Below are 26999 nucleotides of genomic sequence, written 5' to 3' on the forward strand. Positions count from 1 at the left end.
GTCAAAAACAGAGCAGACCTATGATTTTTCAGTCAACAATATTTCACTAAGAGCACCCATTCACTCAACCTGAAGTCTTTAGAGAATTGTGCTTTATTGAGAAAGGACTCCTGTTGCAGGTGGGAACGAGAAGAAAGAGTTATTCCGAATGATTTGTCTGTGAAGGGGGCTACCACTCACTTCCATTTCTTTTGGCCAGAAGAATAAAACACGCTTTGGCTTTGATCTGTAATAGAAATGATTTTTCAAAACTTGATTCTTTTCCCAGAAAATAGACTCCTTGCTTATTGACCAAGGTACTAGAGGGCTGCTGTGCCTGCTGCACTGATATTTAGAAAGGAAAAATAGTTCTTTCAAGTCTAATATTCTCTAGTGTCTCCTTTCACCACTTCTACACTGTATATTCTGCTGTACAGACTATGGTTCTGAAGGGTAAATATTTAACTAAGGAAACCTAAAGATGTTAGTCATGGAGTAAATATTAAATCAATTTCAGGAAGTTCAGTGATAAACTGTGTAATATTTTACTGCAGGGTGAACAAGGAGTAGGTTGGTGGCCTGGGACTTCAGGTGGTTGTTGAGGAATCAAGAGGATTTAACTGAGTTGTTTTAAAAATGTATAAACCAACCAAAGTTTCTAATGGAACCTCATTTGAAGAAAGTCCTCTAAACCATGTTTTTCAGCGGGGAGCTTAGGTTAAGGCAATATGCAACTAAAATGTAATGACTTCCAAGAACCTGAGCCCCTGACCCTGTGCCCCATCCATCAAAGTACATAAGGAGGACTTCGAATATTTTAAGAGTCCCATAGTCAGCTTATTTCTTGGACCCTTTTTCTTCTTTTTCTTCTCCCCTTTTGGCTTTTCTGAAAGTGGTATTTTCTGAATTTTCCTACTGGAGTTATTTTATCTCCTGCCATAAGAAAAATCCATTAAGTCTTATTCAGATGGCTAAACCAACCTACATTCACCTTCCTTCCCACAGTGCAGTTAGTGGAGTTATACTCACAATATTCATCAGCGTCAGCAGGTACTTCTGAACATGTTCTTTCCCATGGAATTGAACAACTGAATCATCAACCCCCAAAAGGACTTCAATGTTGTAATCATCCTCCGTCGCGTGCCTTCGATAGCGCTGCCTCGATCTATGCACCCGGTCTTCAATAATGCTCAATGCGCTGTCGAGACTGCCCAGATTAGTGAGATTGGCAGCTGAAACCAAACAGACAAACAGGTTGTCAACCAAGAGAGGTTCAGGCTCAGGTCTCAGCTCAGGTCCCAGCTAAGCTGGTGTGTATGTGAAGTAGCAGCGTTTGTTATGTTCTGTGTATTCTATAACAGCATTAGTTTCACTTGATGTCGATTAAAAATAACCTAAATGAGAGAGAAATCTGACCCAAAAGATTTTTACTCTGCAAAGTAAAAGCAAGACTTTCTACAAAGCAATACTGCGTAATAAGTACAAGGTCAAAAGGAGAACAAATCATACTAATGTCCTGATGAGAAGAATGCAGCTGTTTGTAGTAAATTACTTAATGCTTTAAAGTACTTGTAAAAAAATATACTACTCAGAAGTTTTGCTCTACCATGGACATCTTCTGTCAGAACAGCTGAAGACAGATACCATACTTCAAACCCTGATCTTACTGCGCACAGAAGGCAAGTGCATTTGCCAACATATCCTTTTTCTATCCAGGCAGGTAGTAACAAACCAATTCCAGCTGCTTCAAAACACGAGCTACTTTCCTAGATTCGTACATTCAATTCAACAGTAGTGACATGGATCTTCTTTATTGTTATAACTCAGGAACACAAATTAGATATTAAGGTAATTAATTAATAAGTAGGTTCACAATGTTTTTAATAGCTTTTCATACTTCATTCCCAATTTGCCATGTCGCTTTGCATTATTGCATGTCAAAGACCAATCCATCAGGCTCAATGAGCAGCATCAGGCTGCTCAAAGCAGCCAACTTTATTACTAACAATTCGTTAACAGTCCCTGTGATATGAAAGACACGTTCTCTTACAGGATGGGATACAGTTAATGAGACATTTACCTACTAAAAATTAACATGAAAATATAGAATCTTGACATTTCACCCTACAGAATAACAATGATTACCATTAACATCATTATTATCATTTGCATTACAAGAGAAGCCCCATGGAGAACCTCTTGATTTCAGACTATTTTAGGAAGACTTGCTCAGAAGGGCGAAGAAAGGTGTGAGAGCACTCCAGATTGATTAAAGGTTCACAGTGCTTAGTTCACAGAAACATAATAGGAAGGAAAGAGGAAGTTGAAGCCATCATCTTCAAAGCAGAAACAAGAAACAACTCTTGGAAATGTTACAGAAGTGGATTCTCCATCTTTATTTATTGAAGTTTTCACATCCAAATTGGCTGCTTGGGAAGGGATGAATGCATCACCAGATCACTGGGCTCATTATTACAATGACTGTGCTCTTGCCTTAAGGTCACTACCTTAGGCTTCTGCTTCAGCATGTGCTGAGCAATGTGCAGCCTGACCAGAGACCCCATAGATTCTTACTGTGGTAAGCACAACCTGCCAACCTGTACAGCCCCTGGCTGCCAGGAGGAATGCACACCCATCCTCCATGGTGAGATGTTTGCCTCTGTGCCTCTTAGAAGAGGCCTCCAGTCAAAAGACAGTCCCCAAAAGACACATTTGCCTGGGCAATGTGTCCAGTGTGTCCTTACCACTCTTCCACCAAACTTCAAGGCTATGCTTGTCATGAGACCCAAAGCTGCTGCACTGCACTAGCAGAGCTCAGCTCACACATGGGACAGAAAGCCACATGCAGCATGCAGTGATCCTACATCGCCATGGAGCAGCAACATCCTTCTCCTGGGGAGAACAGCATTTAATGTAGCTAATAAGCACAACCACCGTGTTCTCATTACCAGCCTCAAGGCTTCAGCAGCTTCTGCTCCTGGGGCTGCAAGTTTGTCAGAATCTATGATTCAGCAGGAAAATTCTTTCTTCACGCAGAGCCCAGCTGTCACTCTCAGGTTTACTGTGGAGAGGGAAGGGGTCTGGCCTTGCAGCAATGGAGACAGCTCTTTGCCATGGTTCAAAACCATCCAAGTAGTCAGCTTCAGCCCTACCTCATGTTTTACTCCACCAAGGAAACCTCAGTGTTAATCCTTGCTAGCACCCAGCAGTGATTACCAAGGTATCACAGCAGTCCCAGGGGATTCACTATGGGACTGGTGGTCAATCCTACATTGATGATCTATAGGGCAAATCACACTTTCTGTAAAACTTGACCATAAATCTTACAAGTTCTCTACAATAGTAAGATGGGGCTGGCAGGGGCTGCAGGTCATGTCCTCTCTGTGCAGCTCACCAAGAGCTACAGCAATCAGCAGCGAGGCCAAAGCCATCAGCCCTGCTGTTGCAAAGCTGCAGTGCTGGGCAAGCAGGAGAGCCAAGCCTGCACTGCGGCTGCAGATGGACAGCTCTACTACTGGGGGGTGTTATTCTGGTGGATGGTTGGCTGTCAAGATATCAAGAGCTTCTGTGCTTTCATTTCTTTCTCTTATGTGTCAAAGTCAAACTAACTCCTAGTGCAGTATCTATTCCCGCTGTGAGTAAGTCAGCCAGAAGCAAAACGTGATCCTACCATCTTGCAATGAAAACTGCTTGTTCTCCCTCTCTGTTCCTCACTTCATCACTGTCACACTAATCCTTACAGCTCTGCCGACTCCCCGAGGAAAGCTATTGGGAGTTTCCCTGGGAGTCATCTTCCTGCCAGTAGGTGCCAACCAAGCACTTTTAAGTTTTGCTTGGAGTATAAAAATTCCCAAATCCACAGTTACCTTCACCCCTCAAGTGCTACCCCTCAAGACAACATGCCCAGTGGCCACTGGAACCTCAGAGGCACCAACACAATGTCCTTTCCAGCAGAGAGCAAGCTGCTCCAGTTGGTGCTGGAATCATCCGAAAACCAGCAGCACAGCTCAATACATTTACAACTGTAGCTGCAAGACTTTTATCATATCCCACCAGTGTCCTTTCCCAGGAGACTCTTCTGGAAGACAGGCAGGGATGCCTCCACACACAGCCTGACCACACACCACATGGACTCCTCTCCTCCAGGGCTGATCTTGGTCTCTTGGATGATGAACTGGCCCATGCTGTGCTATTCCCATGCTGGATTTGCTCCTAAGTGACAGTTACATCCATATCAAATTGATATCTGCTTCTTACCAAAGAGGAAGTGAACAAAGTTGTACCTGCAGTAAAGGAGACATTTTTCATGTTTTGGCATCTCAACTTTCCTTTGTTAACATCAATAACTCGGTCGTATCATTGTACTGCTAACAACGCGCTAGGAAATGTCAAGAGAAAAACTCAACAAACTAAATAAGACACCAAACTCCTTCACATTTTCCTTCTGATCAGGCCTGCACTCTCCACAATAACATCTCAAAAGTCATCTCAAACTGCACTGTGTTTAACTAAATCATCCCAGGACCTCTCCATCAGATGTTCATTTTCAGCAACTTTTGCCAAATCAGTGCATCAGCCACTAATTATTGGTGCCAACTTTGTTCTCCATCTCCCTAGAGCAGACACTTGGCATTTGCAGGGGCTAACAATAGCCTGTATGGAAACCTTCTCCTTGCTCCCGCTAGGAAAAATTCACATTTGTGAAAATTAACCACTGAGAGGCAAGGCTGTGTTCTTCTCTTGTGCTGCTCATGCAGAATAATTCAAAAGGACAGCAGCACTGTAACAGTTCACCCAAAAATCCCTCAAAATCACTCTTTTTTCTAAAGCCAGCTAAAACATTATTGATATTTTAGTGATTTTCTCCTAGCCCTGCAGAGTGTCTCCCAGAGAGGGAATAAAAGTGCCCAAGCTGTCGATGTGCAAACCTGTGCTTCTGGCTTCAGCATAAAATCTGGAACCAGGCAGCCTGGCTTATGCTCCTGCCCCTGACACAGACTATCCCTGTGGTGCTGGGAGATGCAGGAGGCAGCTGGGAGCCAGGCAGCAAAACTACCAAGGGAAAAGCATGTGCACAATCCTGCTGGGTGCTGCAGCCTGGGGTTTTGAGGTGCCCTCCATGTTTGCTTTCAGTTAACATAGGCAAGTGATCTTTACTACTCCTAGGCAGTAAAGTCCGAGTCGTTTGGTGGCTCAAAGGTCCCCATCTGTGACAGTCCCAATGATGTATTAATACATGTAGAGTACATTGAGGCCTAAGGAGAACAGGCCTTTAGACAGTGCAGGTGCAAACTGCTTACAGGACTGCACGTTGTACATGGTCCCTCTGCTCTGCTCCCTTCTGAGCAATGTGCAATATCCCAGCCTTTTACCTAGACTGTTCCACTTTTCAATCTGGTATTTTACTTCTTATGTTAGCCCTACCTGAGCTTCCATGTTCACTGGGACTAGAGGTGTCAAGACCCAGTACTATGGCAGCATCATGCAGCCATGCTCCAATTCCCATCTCTAGGACAAGGAAAATTCACGCTGACAAAAACATCAGTTTTGCCTTTGCAGGTCTTCAGAAGACTTCTCCATCTGTGACAGTTTGGGATGTCTGACAGCACCTTACTTTCTGGGAATTTTTGCCTTGCTCATTAATCTTTGCTATCATGTGCTTTATAGAAACCTAATTACATGACATCTTCTGATTCTGCCTTACCCATTGTGGCAGGCAAAGCTCTAACAGATGCTGTGAGTTACTGAAGCATAAACACGCTGCCTGACACGAAAACTGCCTCTCCCTGTGTTTTCTGTCACTCCCTTTAGGACATCCACCAAACACATAGTTGCTGGATTGTGATCTTGTTTTGGTTTTTTCATGATCCCTTTCAAATGGGGTCAAGGAAATACAGCTGCACACACAGTTCTTAAAGAGTCCCTTATGAAGCTTCAATAGGACCAGCTTTGGGGTTCCTCAATCTCCCAGTGGTAATATTATCTTAATAAAGCAGTTTTTAATGTTTTACCTCCTCTTTCTAATAGAGGGAAGCACAGAGCAGAGAGACCAGGACAGGAAAACTGAACTGCATGTCACGCTCACAGCCATCATCTGCAGCTTGTCAGCACAACAACGTACTGGAATTCCTCTTCCAATAGGAGCGTGCAGTATTCAGACCAGCCAGCCACCATTTCAAATGCAGCTTGTTCGCTTGTGCAGACACTTCGTCTGTCACTGCGGGAGCAGACAAACACCTGAGCTGACTGCTGAGCACCTTCTCTGCAGGCTCACAAGGATCAGCACTTCTGACGTGCTGTTTTGCTGCTGATCTTCATCCCCAGGATATCTTCCTGAAGGAACATCCAGCTTCCCATTCCTTCATATAGCTTGCTGCAAAACAGCAGCTAATTTTTGCCTTTTTAACCCCAGTGACTGAGACTGAGCACTGGCAAAGCACAACTGGAGCCTGTTGTGTTGTGGTGGCACCATACCTGTGCACACAGCGCTGTGACAACACACAAGCACAGGGCATCCACCCCTGCTCAGCTGCACTGGAGCTGGTAGTGATGCCACCCCAAGCCTGAAGCATCACAGCACAGCCAGGAGGCAAACACAGGAGGAACAGTTTGTGTGGCAGGGAAGCAGAAGGAGCCAGGGTGGACTTCCTTTAAGTCTCAGCTTCCCACTGCTCAAGTACATCTGCACCTCTGGAAAAGTACCAGATGCCCTCGACAGCTTGACAAAGAACTGCTCTTTTGGGAATTGCACCTTAAATCACAAGTCATCCTTCTGTAATGCTCCCTGCCACGCATATGCTGTAGGCTTCTGTTGTGTCTGTCCTCTGAGATCAACCGACTCCCCAGTTAGCCCCCAATTAGCCTGTTCTTGTATTCTAAAATCCTCATTTGTCTTCCATAGTAAATTGAAGCTCAGCTTACGGAGTGTGAAGGAAACAAGGAACAGTCAACAAACCTTGCTTTTTATTCCCTGAGAAGCTTTTCTCCCATTTTTAAGTTCCTCTGTTTGGGGTTTGGTTTTTATTACAGTTGCACACAATCAGGACATGTTTCTGTCACTTGCTCATCAATAGTTTCTCTGATTTCTGCAGGTTTTAAAGCCCTGCTCACCTTCCTCTTTGTTTTCTTTTTTGTTTTCCAGATGCCTTCTGTTTGTCTTCTTCACCCCTGTCACCATCCTGCTCAGCTACATCGGTCTTTCGTAATTTATAATTCCCCTTCCCATTCCACAGCCTGCATTTGGACACTTCTGCTATAGATCATTCATAAGAAATCTGGGTAAATCCAGGAAGGTGAATTAAAATGGAAGAGAGCTGCTGTGAGATGAAAGCAAATTGAAAATGGTCTAAACAAGAGAAGCAAACCACACACAGTGCACTGGGTACATGATACCAAGTTAGCCCTGTCCAAAAGGCACCCCCAGAAGGGCACTGCCTCAATACAGTTTTTTTGACTTGGAGCTCAATGTTCAGAGGATTCTTCACAGGATAACACAGTAGCTGCTACTTGGTAAACCCTTAACAAAGAGCAATTATTACAGCAGAACTCTCTTTGGTTGTGTGTCCAAATTCCATCTCTTCCACTCTTTTACATAAACCAAAAGCAAGGCCACACCTAGCAGTCATAAAGACCAGGCATGCACCAGGCACCCTCACCCAGGTTACGAATCCTCATCCTGCCTTTATCTGCAAAGAAGGAATTTAAAAGGAAACTTTTGGGCTGCATGCCTTGCTCACCATATGATCTGATTAGGAGCTCCCTGCCTCTTAGTTTAGAGCAATGCCATTTCTAGTCAAATCACATTTTAACACGGAGCCTACTCCACCTTTTATCTGTCCAGGGAAGTTTGCCACGGACGTCAGGGTAAGCTGGGTTGGGCTCTCAAAAGTAGGTCTCAGATTCCAGCTGCAAGAAGGCCAGTAGATATGGCAGCTGAACTCCTCCTGGAATGATCTGTTCATAGCATGAGAAATCGGAAGTTCAAACTATTTAACAGTGTTTCAAATACTGTGTATTTGGGCCTTTATAGAGCAATTCTTGTAAAGTTCTTGGGGAAGAAGAAATGTCCCATATTTGCAGAATGAATGCACATTCTTGCAAACACACAGACGCAACCACTGCTCCCTTTCTTTGTCACCTATACAACAGCACAATGACTTTAAATCTCAAGATATACTCAAGTTCTTGCCTGAATCAGAGCTATAACAAATAACAAAGCTGAAACCTACCAAAGTGGCAAAACCAGGGGAGAACTTTCAAAACTGAATGGAATTGTGGTTTTGGAAGGCTAAACCAATTAGCACTGTGACAATGGTGCTGTGGACACCATGGCAAATGGCCCAGTGAGACGCACTGGGAATAACCACAGGTAGATGTTGCCAGGGAGATCTCTTCTGACATATCACAACAAAGAGAAAAGGTACCACAATACTAGAAAGAAAACTTGAAAACTAAATTGATCTCATCAGGGCCACAGTCACACAATGAATAACAAAGATGAGAGATAATTGCACTGCTAAAAGATTAAGTGAGAGCAAGGTAAGAGAACACCCCAGGCTAAAACACTTCTTTTTTTTCCAAATGGTGAAACATATTGTGTTACCATTTTAACTTTCATATTACAACATAATAGTTAGAAAGGGAAATGACAGGAATGGCAAACCAGCCAGGCAAACCAGTCTGAGTGACCTAGTTTAAATGATCCTTGAGAACAGAACATATTTTTTATCCAGCAGCAAATTTCATTCTTTGGAAACTTTTCAGCTACCAACCTTACTAATGCAAACACAGGTTTCACAACATGAACAAGCAAGATGTTTCTAACTCAGTGCTTAAAAGTAAGCTCAAGAAGGGGCAAAAAAGGCAACTTAATTTATGGGCCAGTGTCTAAGTTTCACTGACGTAGCTGATTGTATCTGGGAAATGCTTATCCTGCAAATCTTTGAGCAAGTCATTGTAAACTGGCCTTTCGTGCAGAGCCTGTGACTTGCAGAACATGTCGCCTTTGAGCAACCTGGTCTAGTGGAAGGTGTCTCTGCCCATGGCAGGGGGTTGGAAGTGGATGATCTTTAAGGTCCCTTCCAACCCAAACCAGTCTGTGATTCTATGATTTCCTGCATCACATCCGTTCAGAGAGCCTATGGCTACCTCAGGAAAAGGGCTCTATCCCTTGAGAGCTCTCAAGCACACATGTGCACCCATGCAAAGCTGGCTTTGTTGTACAGGGCTCAAACAGAGCTACAAATGGAGCTCAATACTCTCAATCTCATTTGCAGCTAATGCATGATTAATTAAGCTGCAGAGTTCAGCTATGTCTCCATGCAGGCTACAGCTTCATGAAGGTGTACGAACCCCAGAGATACCACCTGAAGACCCAAACCCTTCCCTTTGAGCAAAAAGAATCAGGATCTGACCCACAACTTACTTTCCCTGGCTTTAATGAAATGCTTATGGCCTATTTGAGTCCAAGTCTGCCACCAAGATACTCCAATCTCCAATCCAAATTCCAAGCATGATTACATTACAGCAAATTAGCACATTAAATAAACTGCATAGCTGACCCCTGGCTTTGTAGGTGACGTGTCTAACAATCCCACTTGCATTTTTAAAAGAATAAAATGCCAAACCATGGTACAGGAACTGAATAACAGGTTAAAGGGGATGGCAGTTGTCTTTCCACAAGCCAGCTATGCTCCAAGAAGGGAAAATTAGTTTTTAATATACTTTAACAAATAAATATTAAAAAACACACATGTGAAAAAGAGTCAAATTCCCAGCCAGGGCAGGGATTGAGAAGAGGGAGAAAAGACAAAGAAATACGTAAAATCACCATACATCATGGGAAGTACTACTGAAAAATAATGGCTGAAGCAAATATGCCTCTTTCCAATGCTTTTTAGCCATAAAAAGCATGGGAAAGAACTACAGAACAATAAATCTTGCCTTTTGGTAGCATTTCAAAATGGAATTATTCCATCCATTTAAAAGTGGAGCTCTTTTGTCAGGTATAAGTCTCAGAAAGCTCTAAATTATACAATTAAATGTTTTCAATGCCAAGGATAACAACCATAGTATAAATCTTATCAGTGTAAATAACGTATCACATGAATGACAATGCAAAGAGCTCCTGTCCTCTACATAATCATAACGATCTTTTAATTAGACAAAGTAAATGATCTGCTCGTTTCACCTTGTGAAGAATAACATAGGAAGAAAGTTTTCCAGTTTCTAGGGTGAAAAACGCCTGCAATTTGAACTTCAACCAACCTCTTGTTCAGCTCAGACTGTTATGCCAGAAATCAGCAGTCAGCCAGGAAAAAAAAGGAAGGTTAATTTGAGCTTCACAAGAAGAAACCATAATCCGGACAGGCCGAGCAAAGGCAGTGTGATGTACGACACCTTGGCTACTTACGCTGGCAGGATTTGATTCAGAGCAAGGAGTTATAAATTCACCTGCGTTTTGAAAATATCCTTGTTGCTAAATCTGCTTGGACCTTCTGCAATAACAAAACCAGCTGCAGTTGATTAGAGACTGTAAGAAAGACAAAGCAAACTTGGAGGATGCAGGAATTTCTTAAACTTCAAAATGACAGTAAAAAACCCTGAAAGAGAGAACCAGTCTCTGCTCTAGTGAAAGCTCAAAGTTGATTCCCAAGGCGTGTCCAAATCAAGGGCAAAGGCTTCTTTTATTATTTGTATAAGGGCTCTGAATCTGTCAGGCCCTACAAAAGGCAAACTGCTAAATGCTGTCCTTCCTATTGTGGTGGGTAAGAGACAAGGTCCTGACACTGGTACCTGAGGTGCTTACAAAATGTAGCACTTCTCATGAATGTATACCACAGATAGAATAAGGGGGAGGAAGGGAGGAGGGAAAGAAGCCGGATGGATGCAAGGATCCCAAAACCCTCTGGGGAGATGGCAAATGAAGAGGCAGAAACTGGAACAGCACAAAAGCAAAAGAGGAAAGTGAAAAGAAATCATGGTTGGTCTTCACGCTGCACATCTCCACTGCCCCAAAAAAGGTGAAGCCAGGGCTGGCTCCCACCTCCCACTGCCCAGCTCCAAGAGCTGCAAGCTGTGAGCAGCCCCTAAGCTTCAGGGAGCACAGGGATGAGAGACTGGCTTTGGAAGGCTCTATCTCTCCAGGGCACATGGGATGGGCTTTCAGGTTTCTTTTTCAAGATAAATTTAGTGTTAATAATTGTGGGCTTTAAAGGGATTAGAGACAAGTCAAAATGCAGCTATTTAGTTTGCTGCCAGGTCCAAGATACTTTTAATTCCTTTTGGGTCAAATGGACTTGAATAGTAAAGTTTTTAGTAAGTAAAGAAATTAAATAGCAAGTGTTTTGTTTGTTTTTTTTTTAAGTAAAGAAATGAACAAATCAGTTTATCCAAAATCTCTTTTTACTCATTTGATATAAAATCAAGCACTTCAAATCTCAATTCAGAGAATCATTAAAAATATGTTTCAAGGGAAAGAAGAGAAATTGTTTGTTTCAACCCCCCTGCCATGAAATCCATCAACATTTTGTAAATGAAAAATTAATTTTCAATTGAAAGAGGGTTGATTTAAATTGGACATTAGGAAGAAGTTCTTTACTGTGAGGGTGCTGAGGCACTGGCACTGGTTGCCCAAAGCTGTGGCTGTCACATCCCTGGCAGTGCTCAAGACTGGGTTGGACGGGGCTTGAAGCAACCTGGTGTAGTGGAAGGTGTCCTTGCCCATGGCAGGGGGTTGGAACTGCAAGAGCTTTAAGGTCCTTTCCTCCAAGGGAAGGACCCTCCAGGATCTCTGTACATCTGTTGGTTATTCACAGGTTATTGATAAGCAAGCTCTGCCCTTCCCTGTCTGACTTGTCCTTCAGATTGGCTTGCAGCCTAATCAAACTGAGGTCATTTGCCTACCAGACAAGTTGTAGCTGGTAGGATGTAATGCTCTTTGGCAAGGGATGGAGAACTCTCCTATAGGGACAAATCAGCGCACATCAAAATAAAAGCCTTTCAAGAATTATGTAGCAAGGAATTTATCTCCTGAATTAAAGACAGTCTCATCTTTCTGTAAATAAGGTTTAAAGTGATCAGAAATTGCATTTGTATTCACTTTGCAGAGCATTATCAAATTGCATTAGTATTAATGACTCCTCTGCTCTTACTATAGAGAATGAAATCAGACTTTGGAAAGCAAATGCACAATGATGTCCAGTAAGAAGGGCTGGGAAGCCTTTTACATATATCGATATACATATACACACACACACATAATAATAGCTAAAATGAAAGTAGTTGGAGGATTGGTGGAGAACTCACTTGTTAGCTAACATCTTTATCAGAAATCTTTTTGAAAAGGAGTCAAACGTATTATAAAACTATCAGATACAACTGCAAATTGAGATATTCAGCTTTTAAAAATTCAATTCAATTCACTTTGAATGGTGTTAACCCAACCTGATGCTAAAGAGGCCAGACAGGCCAATGGCTGTTAGAGAAACAAGAGATATTAAGGGTAAAACCAGATAAAGCTTCACGTAAGTCTCTGCCTCCTGCACAGGAACAGTTTATTGACACCATTTAGCCTCTAAACTGTTCTTTTTGCAGAGTAAATTGGAAACATCAAAGTCAACACTGAAAAACCTTTCAAACTGCCTTACAAAGCAGTTCTTGGAGTAATCAAGAAGTTAACAGAGAGCTTTGCTGCCTTAAGTAGTAAAGGCAACCAGTAACCAACACCTTCTGGTAAGAACAGCTACTCAAGATCTGAGTTTCTGTGATGAGCTACAGGTTTTATCCAAACACTTAATTTGGATAACATGAATTCTATCATCTGTTTCTACCCAGTTAAGAACTGACTAACCAACCTGCTCCTAGTTTACTTGATTCTAGAAAATGCATGTGATCAGTTAAACAATGACCATGGAAAGACAGGGAACAAAATACAAAAATAGTTCCATTTTAGAAACCAAAAGGTAAGAAGCTGTCTATGAATATATCCATCTTCTTAATCTTCAACAAAAATTAATGTTTAGATAAAAATACTGATCAAACACTGAAAATATTAATTATCAACACAAACTGTGCTAACAGAAGTAGTAACATGGTCCCCTCATCTGAAGTCAGAATAGACTCTCCTCTTTCAGTTCTTGCTGAGCAAGAGAATATTACTCTGTCAGATGTTCAACAGATAAATGCTTTATATTTTCCCATTACCCCAGAAGAGAAGTCTATAAAGCCAAACAGCAAAGCTGAAGTCACTTTAAAGAAATAAAGTGACATCTTATAGCATCAGGGAAGCAAGGATGGAGGGAAAAGTAATATCTTTTGGTAGCTGAAGAGGGCATAGTCCAGGTGTAAGGGTCTCTTCAAAAGAATATTACACCCTAAGAGCACTGTACCCTGTCTCCTCAGCAACACAAGTACCATAAATACTGTCTCATTCAGTCCACTTACAGTTCATGCAGATCTGAGACCACAAATAGGTGCTCAAAAGTAATGTTTTTGGAACTCAGACAGAACTGCATCCACTTGTCCAACAATGGTGTTATTCAATTATGGAATAACAAAAAGATGTGGAAGTACCATACTCAATAAAGACTCCGCTTGGCTTTGGTGCCCTGGAAGCCCCCATGAGTCACCAACCATGATTTTGGGCCTGCAGGACTCTTGGTGATATTCTGCAGTGTGGGAACTGGACATGTATTTATTGAAGCTGACACTAATCAATACCCATCACTTTCTTACTGATTTCAACTGTATTAGAAAAGTGTTACCAACAGTTACTATTGTCTCACTGAGGTTCCAAAGAAATCAGAGGGTTGATGGTATCTAGGTGCTCTCATTGCCTGGATCTCCAGCCTATCTTCATCTGAGCTCCAGGCTGCCTTCAGTGCAAAGTCTTCCATTTGACCTTTCCTGTATTTCTCTTAGGATCAGAGAACTTTAATACTTTTTCACTCTTCCCAGTCTATTTCTGGCTAATCTCTAAAGTTTCTGAAGCATTCAGAAAGGTTTCTTACATTCTTGTGTTAGTCCAAGGTGCCTTAGTCTGAAATACTGCAGTGCAGCTGGGCACCCCTTACATTTTGCTGAACTGGTCCACCAAAACCAAGTTGTGATTGCTTTGAAATGATTTCCAAATTGAAGCACAGGCTTTTTGAGGGGTAAAAAAATGAAATAATGGAGCAAAACCTCATGTTTCACTTCAGTGAACATATATTCCACAATATTAAACTGCCCAACCAGGGCAGGCTAACAGGGAGGAGGAGAGGAAGGCATGCAACCATGCAAGCTCCTGGGGGTTTTAACTTCCACTGATAGAAGCCACCTTTAGCTTAGGAAGTTGCAAACATTGTAATGTGTTCAGGAGGCTGAATATTGTCATACAGTTCCACTAGAGTTATGTTTCAAAACTCATCTGGAAAGCCGAGTCATGGCTCTGGGAGACAAAGAGAGAACATCAGTATATGGATCACCTAAAGTACAAGGAAAGTTAGCAAAGAATAAAATGTCTGAAGCATTAACCTGCCAGGATTATTCCTTAACGTCACAAATTTCAGGCCCATTTGAAGTCTCGCAACAGAGAAACTAAGGCAACTGATTGAACTTCCTTATGAAAAGATTAAAAAAGAAATCCTATAGAGTACCGCATGTGGTCTCGCAGACATGTCCTGAATTCACCCATGGAGACTGATGCCTGTTGCAGGAACTCTCAGTTGCCATTAGTCAAGGCAAAGAGAGGGTAAAAAAAAGATGTACTTTCACATCCAGCTGCAAATGCAGCTCTTCTGTCTTTGTTTCCCAGTTTTCTAGGCCAGGATCTAGCTGAACCCAGACACTATCTACAGCTATCAATCTCGCCAAGGCCAAAATCATGCCTAGTGGCCTGTGAGCAATACCCTGCCCCTTCTCCAGACCATGACATGTGGCTGCTGCCAAAGCTCATGCCAGATCTGCTTGGACTCTAAATACTGCAGGGCAGGGAGTGTCACCCATTCTGTGCTGGCACTGTTATCAAAAGGGATTCCCAGTCCAGGATGGCACTAGGTATAACCACCATATACACTGAACTAGAGAACCTGTGGCTGCCCCATCCCTGACAGTGTTCAAGGCCAGGTTGGACGGGGCTTGGATCAACCTGCTCTAGTGGAAGGTTTAGCAGGGGTTGGAACTGGATGAGTTTTAAGGTCCCTTCCAACCCAAACCAGTCTGGGATTCCATGATTCTGTGACCATGTAGGCAGCTGATAGCAACAAGCCTTTTCTTCCCTGGAGCCAACCGCTTCCTCAAATTCCTGTAAATCTCTGCCTCCTAACATGAAGTTACCACAGCTCCATAATTATGGCTGCAGCATAAGGAACAGACAAGCCGAATTAGGCTTCCGATTGCATGTGTAATTTATGTACAACTGCAGCAATTACAGATGCAAATTAAATAACTGCGCAGAAAATGGGTTTTATTAGCCATAACTAAAACCCAATAAAACTGAGTAGCTCATGCACATCTCTGCACTGAACATGCCTCTTTAGAATGTCAATTAGGAATATGAGAAACAACCGGGATTTTCTATTTCCTAATCTGTAAATAAAAAAGGATAAGATGTCAGAGCCCATGTCTGACACAACAAAACAAACAGGAGCTCTAATTGGCAATTTCAGTGCGACGCATTGTTTCACATATAGCAGTTCTATGCAGCTTTTAAACACATTATTCATACTTAGTGTTTCATGCCTGACATGGCTGAGAAAAGTCTCATGTAATAAAACCCTATGCTAAACATAATTCAGCTTCAGAAGAGGCCCACCCTGACTGCCTGGCAGGTTGGGAATTAAAAGTTTAAACCCAAAGCTGGGGAATACCATGCTTAACTTCACAGCTCTTTACAGATTTGGGAAACTGGGGGCTTCTTGGCACCATGTCAGCTGGGTCCAGGGCTGTGAAAAGCGTCTCTGGATGTTTTAATGCTGAAACCACTCAAATCTTCTGTCATTCAGACTTAGCATGAGTGCTGCCATGTTTAAGGATCCAGCACTAACCTGTCAATTTATTTAAAAGCAATAAAATAAAAGGAATGTTCCCATTAAATCAAGGTTAATCCTCCTGCATAGGTCGCATACAATTTCCTTCTATGTGAGATTAAACCCACTCCATATATATGTAGCACAAATACCTGAATAAAAAGTTTACATTTATCATGATGTGTCTACACTGCCTGTTTCTTTATTCCTTTGCAAGGGAAAGGGGATTTCCCTGGCTGGCTGCATCACACACCTGTGAGTTAATCATCAGACACCACAAGGGGCGCAGGCAGTGTGCCGTGGTTAAAAGGTCCCCTTGACTCCAGGGTTCCTTAAACATGGCTTCTACTGGCGCCTTCTTCTTCTCCCACTGAAGTCCATGGATGCTCTCCACTTCCTCAGCTCTCCCACCACGTGATGCATTCCTTCCAATACAGCATCTTCCCCAGCACTAATCCAGATGGGACTTACTACATAAGATTAGCAGGATCATTACTATTCCTATACCACTTCCCAATGGACCTGGTGCCCTCCTGGCCACTGCCCTGAGCTTCTCCTGCCAGGCCACAGCATGGAAGCTCATTCTGGATGCAAGAACCACCTTCAAAATTTAAATATACCACATTCACCGACTTCCTCTTATCTCTTGGGGCAGTTTTATCCTCAAACAACTCTAGCAAATTACTTAAACATGACCTCCCTTGCCTGAATGTCTGCCAGGTAGTCTTAATTAAACTGTGCATTCTCATATTCACTCTCCACAACACCCTGAGGAGAGGTTTCCAAGATTTTCTCATTTTGTGTATTCCCTTGAAATCTCTATCATTAAACAGCAATAATGATAAGCAAAGTGAAAAAGGCAGGAATGGTTTTGTATCTGCAGAAAGACAGCACACAAAGAGTAAGTAACAGCGGCCACTGTGCCCCTCCCCAGACAGAGATCTGGGGATGTGAGCACTTCACTAAGCTACTGAAGTGAAAGATTTTCAGACATTGTGGTGGTAAACATGGAGTACAATCCAAAGAAGATGCATTCAGAGCAGGTCTTGTCGTAAGGATCATCTAAGATACTAAAAGAGAAGAAGCATCAGAAATACTGACTCTGCTTACGATTTAAATAATAGAAGTATCTATATAGAATAATGTCCATCTTTCATAACTGAATCATATCAAAAGCATTGTCGTTTGATAATCAATTTTTGTATTGCAATTCTAGATTCAGATCTTCCAAATTCCATAAAAAGCTAAAAGAAACCCCAACCCTCAGTGAGCCCACTCCTCTCTTAAATCAGTGTTAAATCTACTGCAAGGCTGAGTGGGTGCAGGAGCATCCTGCAGCCACCAACTGCACCCACCAGAGCTCAGCACAGACTGCCTTGCCACTAGAAGGAAAAACCTTCTCTTAGAGGTCAACTGCTCTAGAAATGGTGATTTTGCAACTCTGGGAACAGCCAAAGGACAGAGACTGAAGCGCTCTCCAATCCTCCAGCTAACAGTCACATTAGTGAGGCTACAACACAACAGCAGCAACATCCTTGGTCTCAGGAGCCTGACACAGGGCATCTAACATCCAAACAGCATCCAAACAAAGTGAGCAAGTAATGTAAGGCACAGATTATTAATAGTGTCAAAAAAAAATTAAGGAGATTTAAGATTTACACTTACTCCATGCCTGACTTAAAGATACATCAAGTCATTCTTTTGTTTCTAGCTGTATTTTGTAGCTGACCTATTTCTATTCATAATTAATACTGGCAGTTTGTTTTACTCCACGATCAAGATACACACAGAAAAGATTATCTGGGTTGTACTTCAACTGATGCAACAGACTGTCACCTAAATTCTGAGTCCAAGACTGTTGTTGCTGATAAACGAGAAGGAGAGAAACCAACTTGCTTTTGTGATCCAAGCCAAATTTTACATAGCTCAGCACTCAAGAAATGCTCTATTTCTAATAGTGCAGTGAAATCTGGCAGCATTCCCACAGCAATGCGTATGGAACTCCACAATGTCAACTCTGCAAAGTCATTTTTTAGAAGAGAAGTACACCCACAGCTGAACCATGCCATCAAAAAATTCCTCCACTGCAACCCAGCCCAGGAATGTCAGGCAAATAAAAACCCAGCTGGTCACACCAGAGCTATCCCATTCGTGTAACACAGGAGTAGCAGAAGAGGGAAATAAAATATGATTTTAATTAATACTAATTTTTTAATAATTCAAGAAACTACCCCCTCTTACACCTGCTGCTGGTGCTTGGTTGGCTGAGGTTAGCAAAGTGGGACACAGGGCTGGATGTTCGGGAAGGAGACAGGAGGCAAATGATGGAAAGTTGGGAAAGGAAGAGTTATACACATGGCCAAACTCTTCCTCCTTAAAATAGATTAAAAAATCAGGGGATATTATTTTATGGAGCAATGGATCTAATAAGAGGATAGTTATAGTCATTCATGGTGGTCTGGGGAAAAGGAAGCTCTATGTGAGATAAATTAATTGCCCTACAGTAAATGCATGGATACATCTATTTTGGATTTGAACCTTGTACGTGCAACTGGTGTGAAACCACAGACAAGCCTTGGTATTGACATCTGTGGTTTGTGGGCAGCACTTCCATTACATAGGCAGGATGCAGGCTCACTGCAGCCAGCAGATCTATTGAGGTCCTGTAGCGAGAAGACAGCATTTTCTTACACTGCATACAGTGCAGCTGTGTTAAAACTCATGAAGGCTCAGGGACAGCTATCAATAAAGATGGTCAAAAGTGAATGCTATGTGCAAGAGGTTTCTGTGCACCTGAGGATAAGAGCCACTTTCAGTCTTCCAAGCAGAATACCACACACTGTTCCTTTGCTAGTGCAGCAGCCCCAGAAGTCAGTGCTTCACCAGCTGCCATTGATCCGTGCCAGGTTATGCAAGGTCTAGAGCACACTTCCTACAGAAACCTGCCAAAACAGAAATCCTTTTACTACTTAACTTGAGATTTTGTTAAGATTCACTTAATCTGCCTTCTCAAAGTACATTTACAAGAGCAACAATGATCAATAACTCCACCACCACATTGCCATTACTTTGCATAAGTAATTTGGGACAATACATTAAGCAAATGAATGAATAATCCTTGAAATCTATGTAGAGTAGGACAACAGCTTTAATAGCAAATCTCTGCTGGAAAGAAAACCAGCAATTCAAACAACTCAATTTACACTGCAACTTATGAACACCAAAAAAACAATCAGTACCCTACTGGAATCAAGTAGATTAAGACACTAACATAGGTATTCATAGTTACTATGGTTTTTTTTGACAACATAAATTTCCAGTTGCAGCAGCCAGAGTATGTGAAACTTCAAGCACAAAGAGCTCATTGATTCAGCATGCCTGTATAGTTTAATTCTGAAAAATCAATCATTGTGCATTTCCTCCAACACTTTTTTCTGTAGCATCCTCCTAAACAATTTATTATTATTGCCTATTGCTAAAATAGAAGTGGTGATTCCGCCACTCTCTGCCCTACTAAATCATTATTTAATGCTGCATGGCTGCTCTCCTTATATAAAGGGATAGCTTGGTTTATTATGAAGAACAGCATTTTTAAACATCTCTCAGTTGTGTTTATAATTGGTGGCTATTGCTGAAGAACTCTGTTTTCTTTGAACAGATTTCCCTTGCCCCACCTATGTCATGTCAAGCTCTTGGAATCACCTCTAAGGGAAAGGGTCACTTTTGGCTTATGAAATGTCCCCAGGCAAAAGCCAGAAGCTATAAATATGGATTTTTCATTATATTAATTGTCCTTGTTTAACTGTGCAACGTGACTCTTGAAGAGAACCGATAGAGACTTTTAATTGTGTGTGAAACATGCAGTCTTTATAAGGCCCCTTCCTAACCTTTTTTTATACAGGAGGGAGCTTCTGCCAACAAACACTGCGTCTTAGTTAATGTTCAACATTCTTTGTAATTCACTTTCCTGACCTTTTATTTTGACATTTTCACCTCATATATTAATTTCTGCCTGCACCGAATACAGCAGCATTATAATTACTTACATATAAACCTTTCATCACATCTTTCTTTAGACTTTGTTAGAAGATGCTGTATATCAAATAACAGCAAATTTCACATTAATCAGCTGGCCTTTCAGAAGAACAGGCTGACAGCAGCCTGAAGACAATCACACCTAGAGCCTCTGTGCCACCAAACGGTCAGAGGAGCCTTCTACTTGGAGACAGCAATACTGGGCACCCAAACGAGGGAAACCTGCCTTCCCAGACCTGCCACAGTGCCTGTGGATGTGTCCCCAGCCTTATCTTCACCCAGCTTTAGGGCAGCAATAAATTAAGCAGGACACCAAGCACCTTCCCTGCACATCCCAAGAGCCTCACTACCCCAACAAGTCATCACTGGGGGTTGCCTTCCTCATCCTGCTCAATGCATTAGTGGATATTACAGGTAATTTAAACCACATTTTCCAGTGAGATTATTACCCATATAAAAAAAAACAACCCACCACATAAATGAGGTATGTTCTATTGTATATTTTTAACTACAGCATATTCACACACACTCTATTGCAAGCAGGTAAGATGCAGTGACACACTGAAGCAGTCATATTCAGTAAATGCTTTTCTCACCTTGTCTCCATGCTAGAAACAAAGAACAGAAACTGCACAGGGCTTAATTCAGGTGATCATCTTTAGTGAGATAGTATCCACTGTACCAGACACCTTCTGAAATCAGCCCAGTAACCCCCCTGAGGGTTTGTCATAGCACTGCGGCATACAGTGAATGGGGCTTTGTGCATCCCTGTGTGCACCGACTCACCAGGCAAGGGGCTAACCTGGCACACCAGAGGAGAAGAGACCTGCCCAGTTGGGAACAACCACCGGGTTCAGCAGCTGTTCTCCATAGTATTTCTGATTCTTCAGGATAGAGACGAAAGCCTCCAAACGGCTCAAGGTGATAGCCATATCCCCCAGGGATTTCCATACCCCAGCACAAATTTCAGCCCTCTTCCCACAGGACAGCAGCATTTAAAGTAGCATCTTCCCAGAGGCAGGCAGGTGTTGGGATGACAACCCACAGCAAGCAAGAGAGAGATTTAATTTCTCAGAGTCCCAGCCTAACTTCTTTACAGTCCTGTTCCAGTAGATATCATAAAAAAGCATTTACATTTTTTCCACAGCAGCTGCCTCAGAAAGTCTCTTGGATGCGATTGCTCTAAATGCAATTCCAGCCTTCTGGGGGTTTTAATCTTTTAGTAGCACTGAAGGAATTGTAGGTCCTTCACAGCTGTCACACATTTTTGATACCTAGACAGAAGGGATTTTCAAATAACATGTGCAGGCAGCACAGATGTTCTCACATTGTTCTTCCAGCTTCCATGCGGCCAAGGCCCTTAGTTCTGTTATTTACCATGGAGACCAGTGAAAAACTAATCCAAATATGTGGGTGAATTGAAGTAACCTTGTCAATAGTTCTGAGAAGTGGGTATGTGCTCAGCAGAGCAAGAGAGACAGAAAAACACACCAAAGCCATTTCAAACATCAAGGCATGAGCTGCAGTCACACTGAAACTATGCATCAGTGGAAAATTTCCACAACTCTGTTATCCATCCTTTCATTTTAATAGCTAATAAAGATATAGCTCAGTTGTCTGGAGGCAGACACAGCTCAGTATTCTTCATGTAGAGATCTAAACTATCATCTAGTATCCTGAAGATTAAAAAGACTGAGATTCTGGAGAGATGCTTGACATCCAGGATAAAACTGCATAAGAAACTAAAAGAAGTGCAACAGCTGATTATGTACATGCTGCCATAGATTAAATACATTTTATGGAGTAGAAAAGTCTATAGGGACATCATCACAGACATGTTCATGGGTTGCTCAGCCTTTCCAATTCCCATAAGGTAGTTCATATTTCTCTTCCTTCCTATTGTCCAGGTCCCATCTTGTGCCCAGTTTCAGGATAGTCCTTAAACAAAATTTCTGCTCCAAAATTTACAAGCACATTTTCAAGTCCTGATGCTAATAAGAGATTTTCCCCACTAACTTAGAGAGCCACAGTTCCATCCTAATCTTCACAAAATAACCACAATGCAGCTAAGAACATAAGCATTACTAAGCAGACATCATCTGTGCCAGAGATAATCCTGTTGCTGAGAGGACTGTGAGGTATTTATCTCATATTTCTGCTTTCCAAGACCACCAGAATAGTGTTTTGCTAGTTTAAAGATATCATTAGCTCAACTGACTGGTCTCATACTCAAAAGACAAGTCAGCTCAAAACTCCAGCCATGATCTTTGCTTCTAACTTGCTAGGAAGAAGCGGGCAGCTCACAATCAACGTCCCACTATTTTTTAAATACCATTTCAAATCTCTGAGCAGATTATTTCAAAGCTTGATCCCAGCTCACTGCAGAGTGATGCTCTTGTGGAACTCCTGGTAATGGGAACAGAGCAAGCAACACAATGGCTATTTATCAGAGCACATTGTAGGAGAGAACTTTGTGCCTGTAAAAGCACAGCCGGGCCCCTTGGGTCTGTCCAGACACCAGCACTGCCATTTAATTGCTAGAAGCTGGAGGAACATTCAGGATCCTGGAATGCAAGTCAGTAAGTTAAACAAGTGAAGCTTCTCTCTTTAACTGTTACAAGGAATTTCAAGCAAAACTCTGCAACCCAGGCAGTATGGATGCTTTATTCCCAGCCCAAGGAATACAAGCACCAAGTAAGAGACTTTTCCAGGCTTGGAAAAGGGCAAATGACCTCATCATTTTGGGGTCTGGGTAATTATGCTGTGTGCATTCAGTGCGCACCTGCACACTGGAGGACATTTCAGAAGTCACAGCTGCATTTCCACATATTAAGCTGGAGCAAAGCTCCAGCCATCTTCCTATGAAGGCTAGCTACAGTATGTCATGCCCCAAGTTACACAACTTTATCTCTAAGAATAGCATCCTGCCCTGAGAATGTAGAAACAAATCTATTTTGTAACTTGCAATTTTAAAGTAATAAAAAATTTGCCCTCCAAGACCTTTGGCACCACGTACAGGACCAGATATTTGTTCTTTCTCACTAAAAAACTGAGCTGTTCTCTTCAGCCTTTCCACTTACACAGAACTCCCATCATGCCATTTTTTATGGGACATTTTCTTCTGTTCCTCTTCAAAGACAAAATTCTCCTTTTGTTAGAACTAAAGCAAACATTTTTCATCACACCAACCTCCTTCATACAGCAGTCTCACACAGACTGATCAGCAGCACAATGGATATCCTCACTGCTGCTGCAGGTAATCTCAAGACAAACCCACATCCTCAGGAAAGGTTTCATTCTCATACAGCATGGAAATTTCTGCTGTATCCCTGGCAGTACATCAGGTCATCAAATGCGACAAATTATATCCTGTCAGCAGCCCAGCACTTCACCACTGTCCAGAACCAAGTCCTCAGTATAATGGGCCACCTTCAGATACCTGGCAAGTGGATGCTCAGCAGGACACCAGATTTGCTTTGCAGAACTGTGCCCATCTCGTTGCTTGAGATGAGAATTGGAGCAGCAGTTCCAAGGAAAGTGGCAGGTGGCACCTCACAACAAATATCTCTGCTTTACCAAGTACTGTTCCAATGGAAAAGATATGATTTATGCTTCCTTTATATCTCTGTGTCTTCCCTTGTTAGGTTTCTCTAAGTATAATCTCAATACCAGATATAGTTTATTTCTGTTACTCCTAATATAGGGATAATCACCCTTAAAATATATTAACTTTTTACATTAATCCCAATCCTAACTTCAATATACATAGTCACTTTTGGCAATAATGCAATTACCAATCAAAAATTACTCTGATTCTTTTCTACCAGAGTTGAGAGTAACTGAATACAGTTAAATTGGTGCTAGGGAAAATGAAGGTGAAACTTCTCTAACTCGAAATGTAGAAAGATGCTGTCTGCATGGTAACAAGACACTATCACGAGGAATATATTCTGCATTATCCCAACCCCATTTATTAACTAAAAGTTGGCTCAGTAATAGCATAAGCATTCCGTTTTGTTTAGTGTAGCAATGGCCTACAGTTAAGTGCAGAAACAGAGATTGTTTCTGCACAGAAGGTAACGAGCCCTGGGAGCACAAACACGGAGCCATCGCCATAAAGCAAAGCTGTCTGCGTGAAAGTTTGTTAATCTCTGCTATGAGACATTTCCATTAAAACATGTTTCATAAAGCCACAGGTTTGTCCTGCCAAAACCAGGCAGCTAGACCGACTGTCAGCAAGCAGAGCTGGGGAAGACCTCAGTCTGCTCAACAGCCACTTCAACAAAACTTACATTTACCCAAAGACCAACAGCGATTCATATTCTGCACCATTTCCTGAACCAGACACCTGAATCCAAACCTCTGTGCCTGCAAACTTTATTTTGCTATAGAAGCAGGGATAAATTCTTCTAGGACCTGAAAGCTCATGTATCAGTCTGAAAGAGCACTCCTAAAGCAACAGAGTTTTATGTTCATAACAGTCAACAAGATCCTTAACACTGACTTTACAGTAGGAGGTAATATAAATTTAAGAATTAAGATAAGAATAAACAAGACAGGACAGAAGGTTAAGGCATTTATTACAAATACACAAAAGAAATATTACTACAACTTCTAGAAAAGATAGATTACTCTTTTCCAAACAAGTCCCAAAGGTCAGTCGATTTGAATGACTTTGGAAAAAAGGAACATGTTAAGTCTGAAGCTGAAAATCCACCGCAGAGAACGTCTAGACAGCGGGTCTTAAATCTCACTCCTAAATCAAGTGAGCCGCAGCTCAGCTGGCCCTGCCATGTCGTCATGCCGGGTGAGAGACAAGTCTCAGTGAGGAGTCCCCAAACACCACTGCAGAGATGAGCTCTGAGGGCCGGGGGCTCTGCACCAAGGGCAGGTGACAGCCCATCCACCCCAGCAGGGATGCTCTGTGGAGGTGGTATCGTGCTGTGGTGGGTTTTTAAGGAGTCAGTAATGTTGTGCCTGAGCTTCCAGGTGGAGTTAACACATCTGCAGCAGCAGCAAAAGCACAAGCAGCAGCCAACTGTATAAGCTACAGATCTCAAAATGACTTGTTTTTGTTACACCATGGTACAGGAGAAAATGCAGCACTGGAAGGGGAGGTGACCAAATGGAGAGTGGATGTCCCAGCCCAGTGCCACCCCAACATCCCCAGCTTCACCACTGCATGTCCTCTAAAGGTGCCCACTAGTTATCCTTCACCTTTAATAAACAGCTTTTACTCATTTTCTGTATACTCTGAACACAAGCATAAGAGAACTTATCATAGAATGGTTTGAGTTGGAAGGGCCCTTAAAGCTCATGCAGTTCCAACCCCCTGCCACGGGCAGGGACACCTTCCATAGACCTGGTTGCTCTAAGCCCTGTCCAACCTGGCCTTGAACACTGCCAGGAATGGAGTATCCAATCATAAGTTTAGTGTCTGTTTTTCCCCACAGAAAAGAATATAAACCTCCTTTTCCTAATTTCTAATTCCACTGGCTTTCCAAACCTCCTTCAAAGCCTCAGATACAACATTGTGTTGCATTTTGTACACCAGAGGGTAAAAGCTGTAAATTGTATCACTTTGGGTGCTGTCTTCTTCAAACGTGATTTATCAGACTCAGCTCACCATGAGGAATATTATGCAGGCGAAGAAGAGTGATAAATGCCATTAATGACCGGCCTGAGAACACGCAGGAGGGAACAACAGGATAATGAACAGTGTGGGACTCCTACCTCCTGGTCATGGCTGTGGACCATTAGACAAGATATTGGTTTATGCTACAACAGGTTCAGACACACTCCATTCTTTTGTTTAACCCGTGAAAAATAGATTTAGCAGAGAAACAGACATGGTAACTCAAAAACAACAGAGAAGCCTTTCCTTTTTCCTCCTTCATTTCTCTTTCATTCATTTCTTTGCTTGTTCCTTCTCTCCCTCCCCAAAAAACACATCCTTTCCCTGTTGCTGGGTTTTTTCATGCTCGGATAAAAGATAGAAAGAAGTTGCACCATCATTACTGAGCCTTAATCTTTGCCAGTCCTTGGTTCGATTCTAATTTCAGAAAAGATCCTGAAGCTAATACACAAGGAAGCCACAGAGGAAAGCCACCTGGAAGATGTGCTGCAGGAAGAATTAAACAGCAGGTTTTGTATTTCTTTTTTTGACTAAGCAGCCAGAAAATGCAACAATATTCTGAGCAGTCTGCTGGCTTTGGGATCCATGGGGTGAGACTTGTGCATTTGGTGGCAATTCCATGCAAATAGCAGTAATTTCATATAGCTGTTCCATTGAGGAGAAAAGAGATAAATAACAGAAAAAGATCTTAAAGAATAAATGGGGAGAGAAAGAAACTAAGGGGTAGTGCAGAATCCGAAATGTCAGAGAATGTCGCAGGCAGAGGGTAGGTATGGGAATAACAGATACAGAGCAAATCTGCTGGAGATGTTAAGAACTGGCAAAAGATCAAAGCGATAAGAAGCAGGAATGGAAATAACCTTTAATTCTGTGCCTATAAGAGGACGTGAAGAACTGTTGCAGGAAAGGCCAGCCAAGGTAACATGGAAAGTGGCCTAGCCATGCGCCAGGAGCTCTGCTCCTCTCAATCCAAACCTAAAGGCTTTTGTCCTGCTTTAAAAAGTGCTCTGCTGAAAACAGAGCACAGAAAAGCTCTGAAACAAAGCTGAAATACTATTGTAAATCCAGGCTTTAATCACAGTTTTCTAACTCTTCAGACATCTGTGAAGATGCGTTTTCACCCCTCTTCCACACATGGAGACAAGTCTTTTCCACTGTCCCTAGCAGTGCTATTTATTGCACCACATTTAATTAGGTGACACAGCAGACAGGCAAATGACCAAATCCTGCCCTTCCTCTCAGCACCCTGTTCCACCTCTGAAGACATTCAGAAAGCAGTTACACATCAGACACCAGATACCCACTCTTACCGAGAAGCTGCAGGCTGCCCTGACTCACCACTA

The 26999-nt window shown here is 42.3% G+C and overlaps 1 protein-coding gene across 1 annotated transcript in view; it reads right to left on the reverse strand.

The window, feature by feature from the left end:
* ADAMTS2 (ADAM metallopeptidase with thrombospondin type 1 motif 2) overlaps window positions 1–26999 on the reverse strand; it is a 175439-nt gene that overhangs the window by 56746 nt on the left and 91694 nt on the right. The window contains exon 4 of the mRNA XM_034066717.1: window positions 1009–1211. Within this exon, the coding sequence (XP_033922608.1) occupies window positions 1009–1211 (203 nt within the window). The remainder of the gene's footprint in view (window positions 1–1008; window positions 1212–26999) is intronic.

This window comes from Melopsittacus undulatus, chromosome 10 (genome assembly GCF_012275295.1).
Source record: "Melopsittacus undulatus isolate bMelUnd1 chromosome 10, bMelUnd1.mat.Z, whole genome shotgun sequence".
Taxonomy (NCBI): domain Eukaryota; kingdom Metazoa; phylum Chordata; class Aves; order Psittaciformes; family Psittaculidae; genus Melopsittacus; species Melopsittacus undulatus.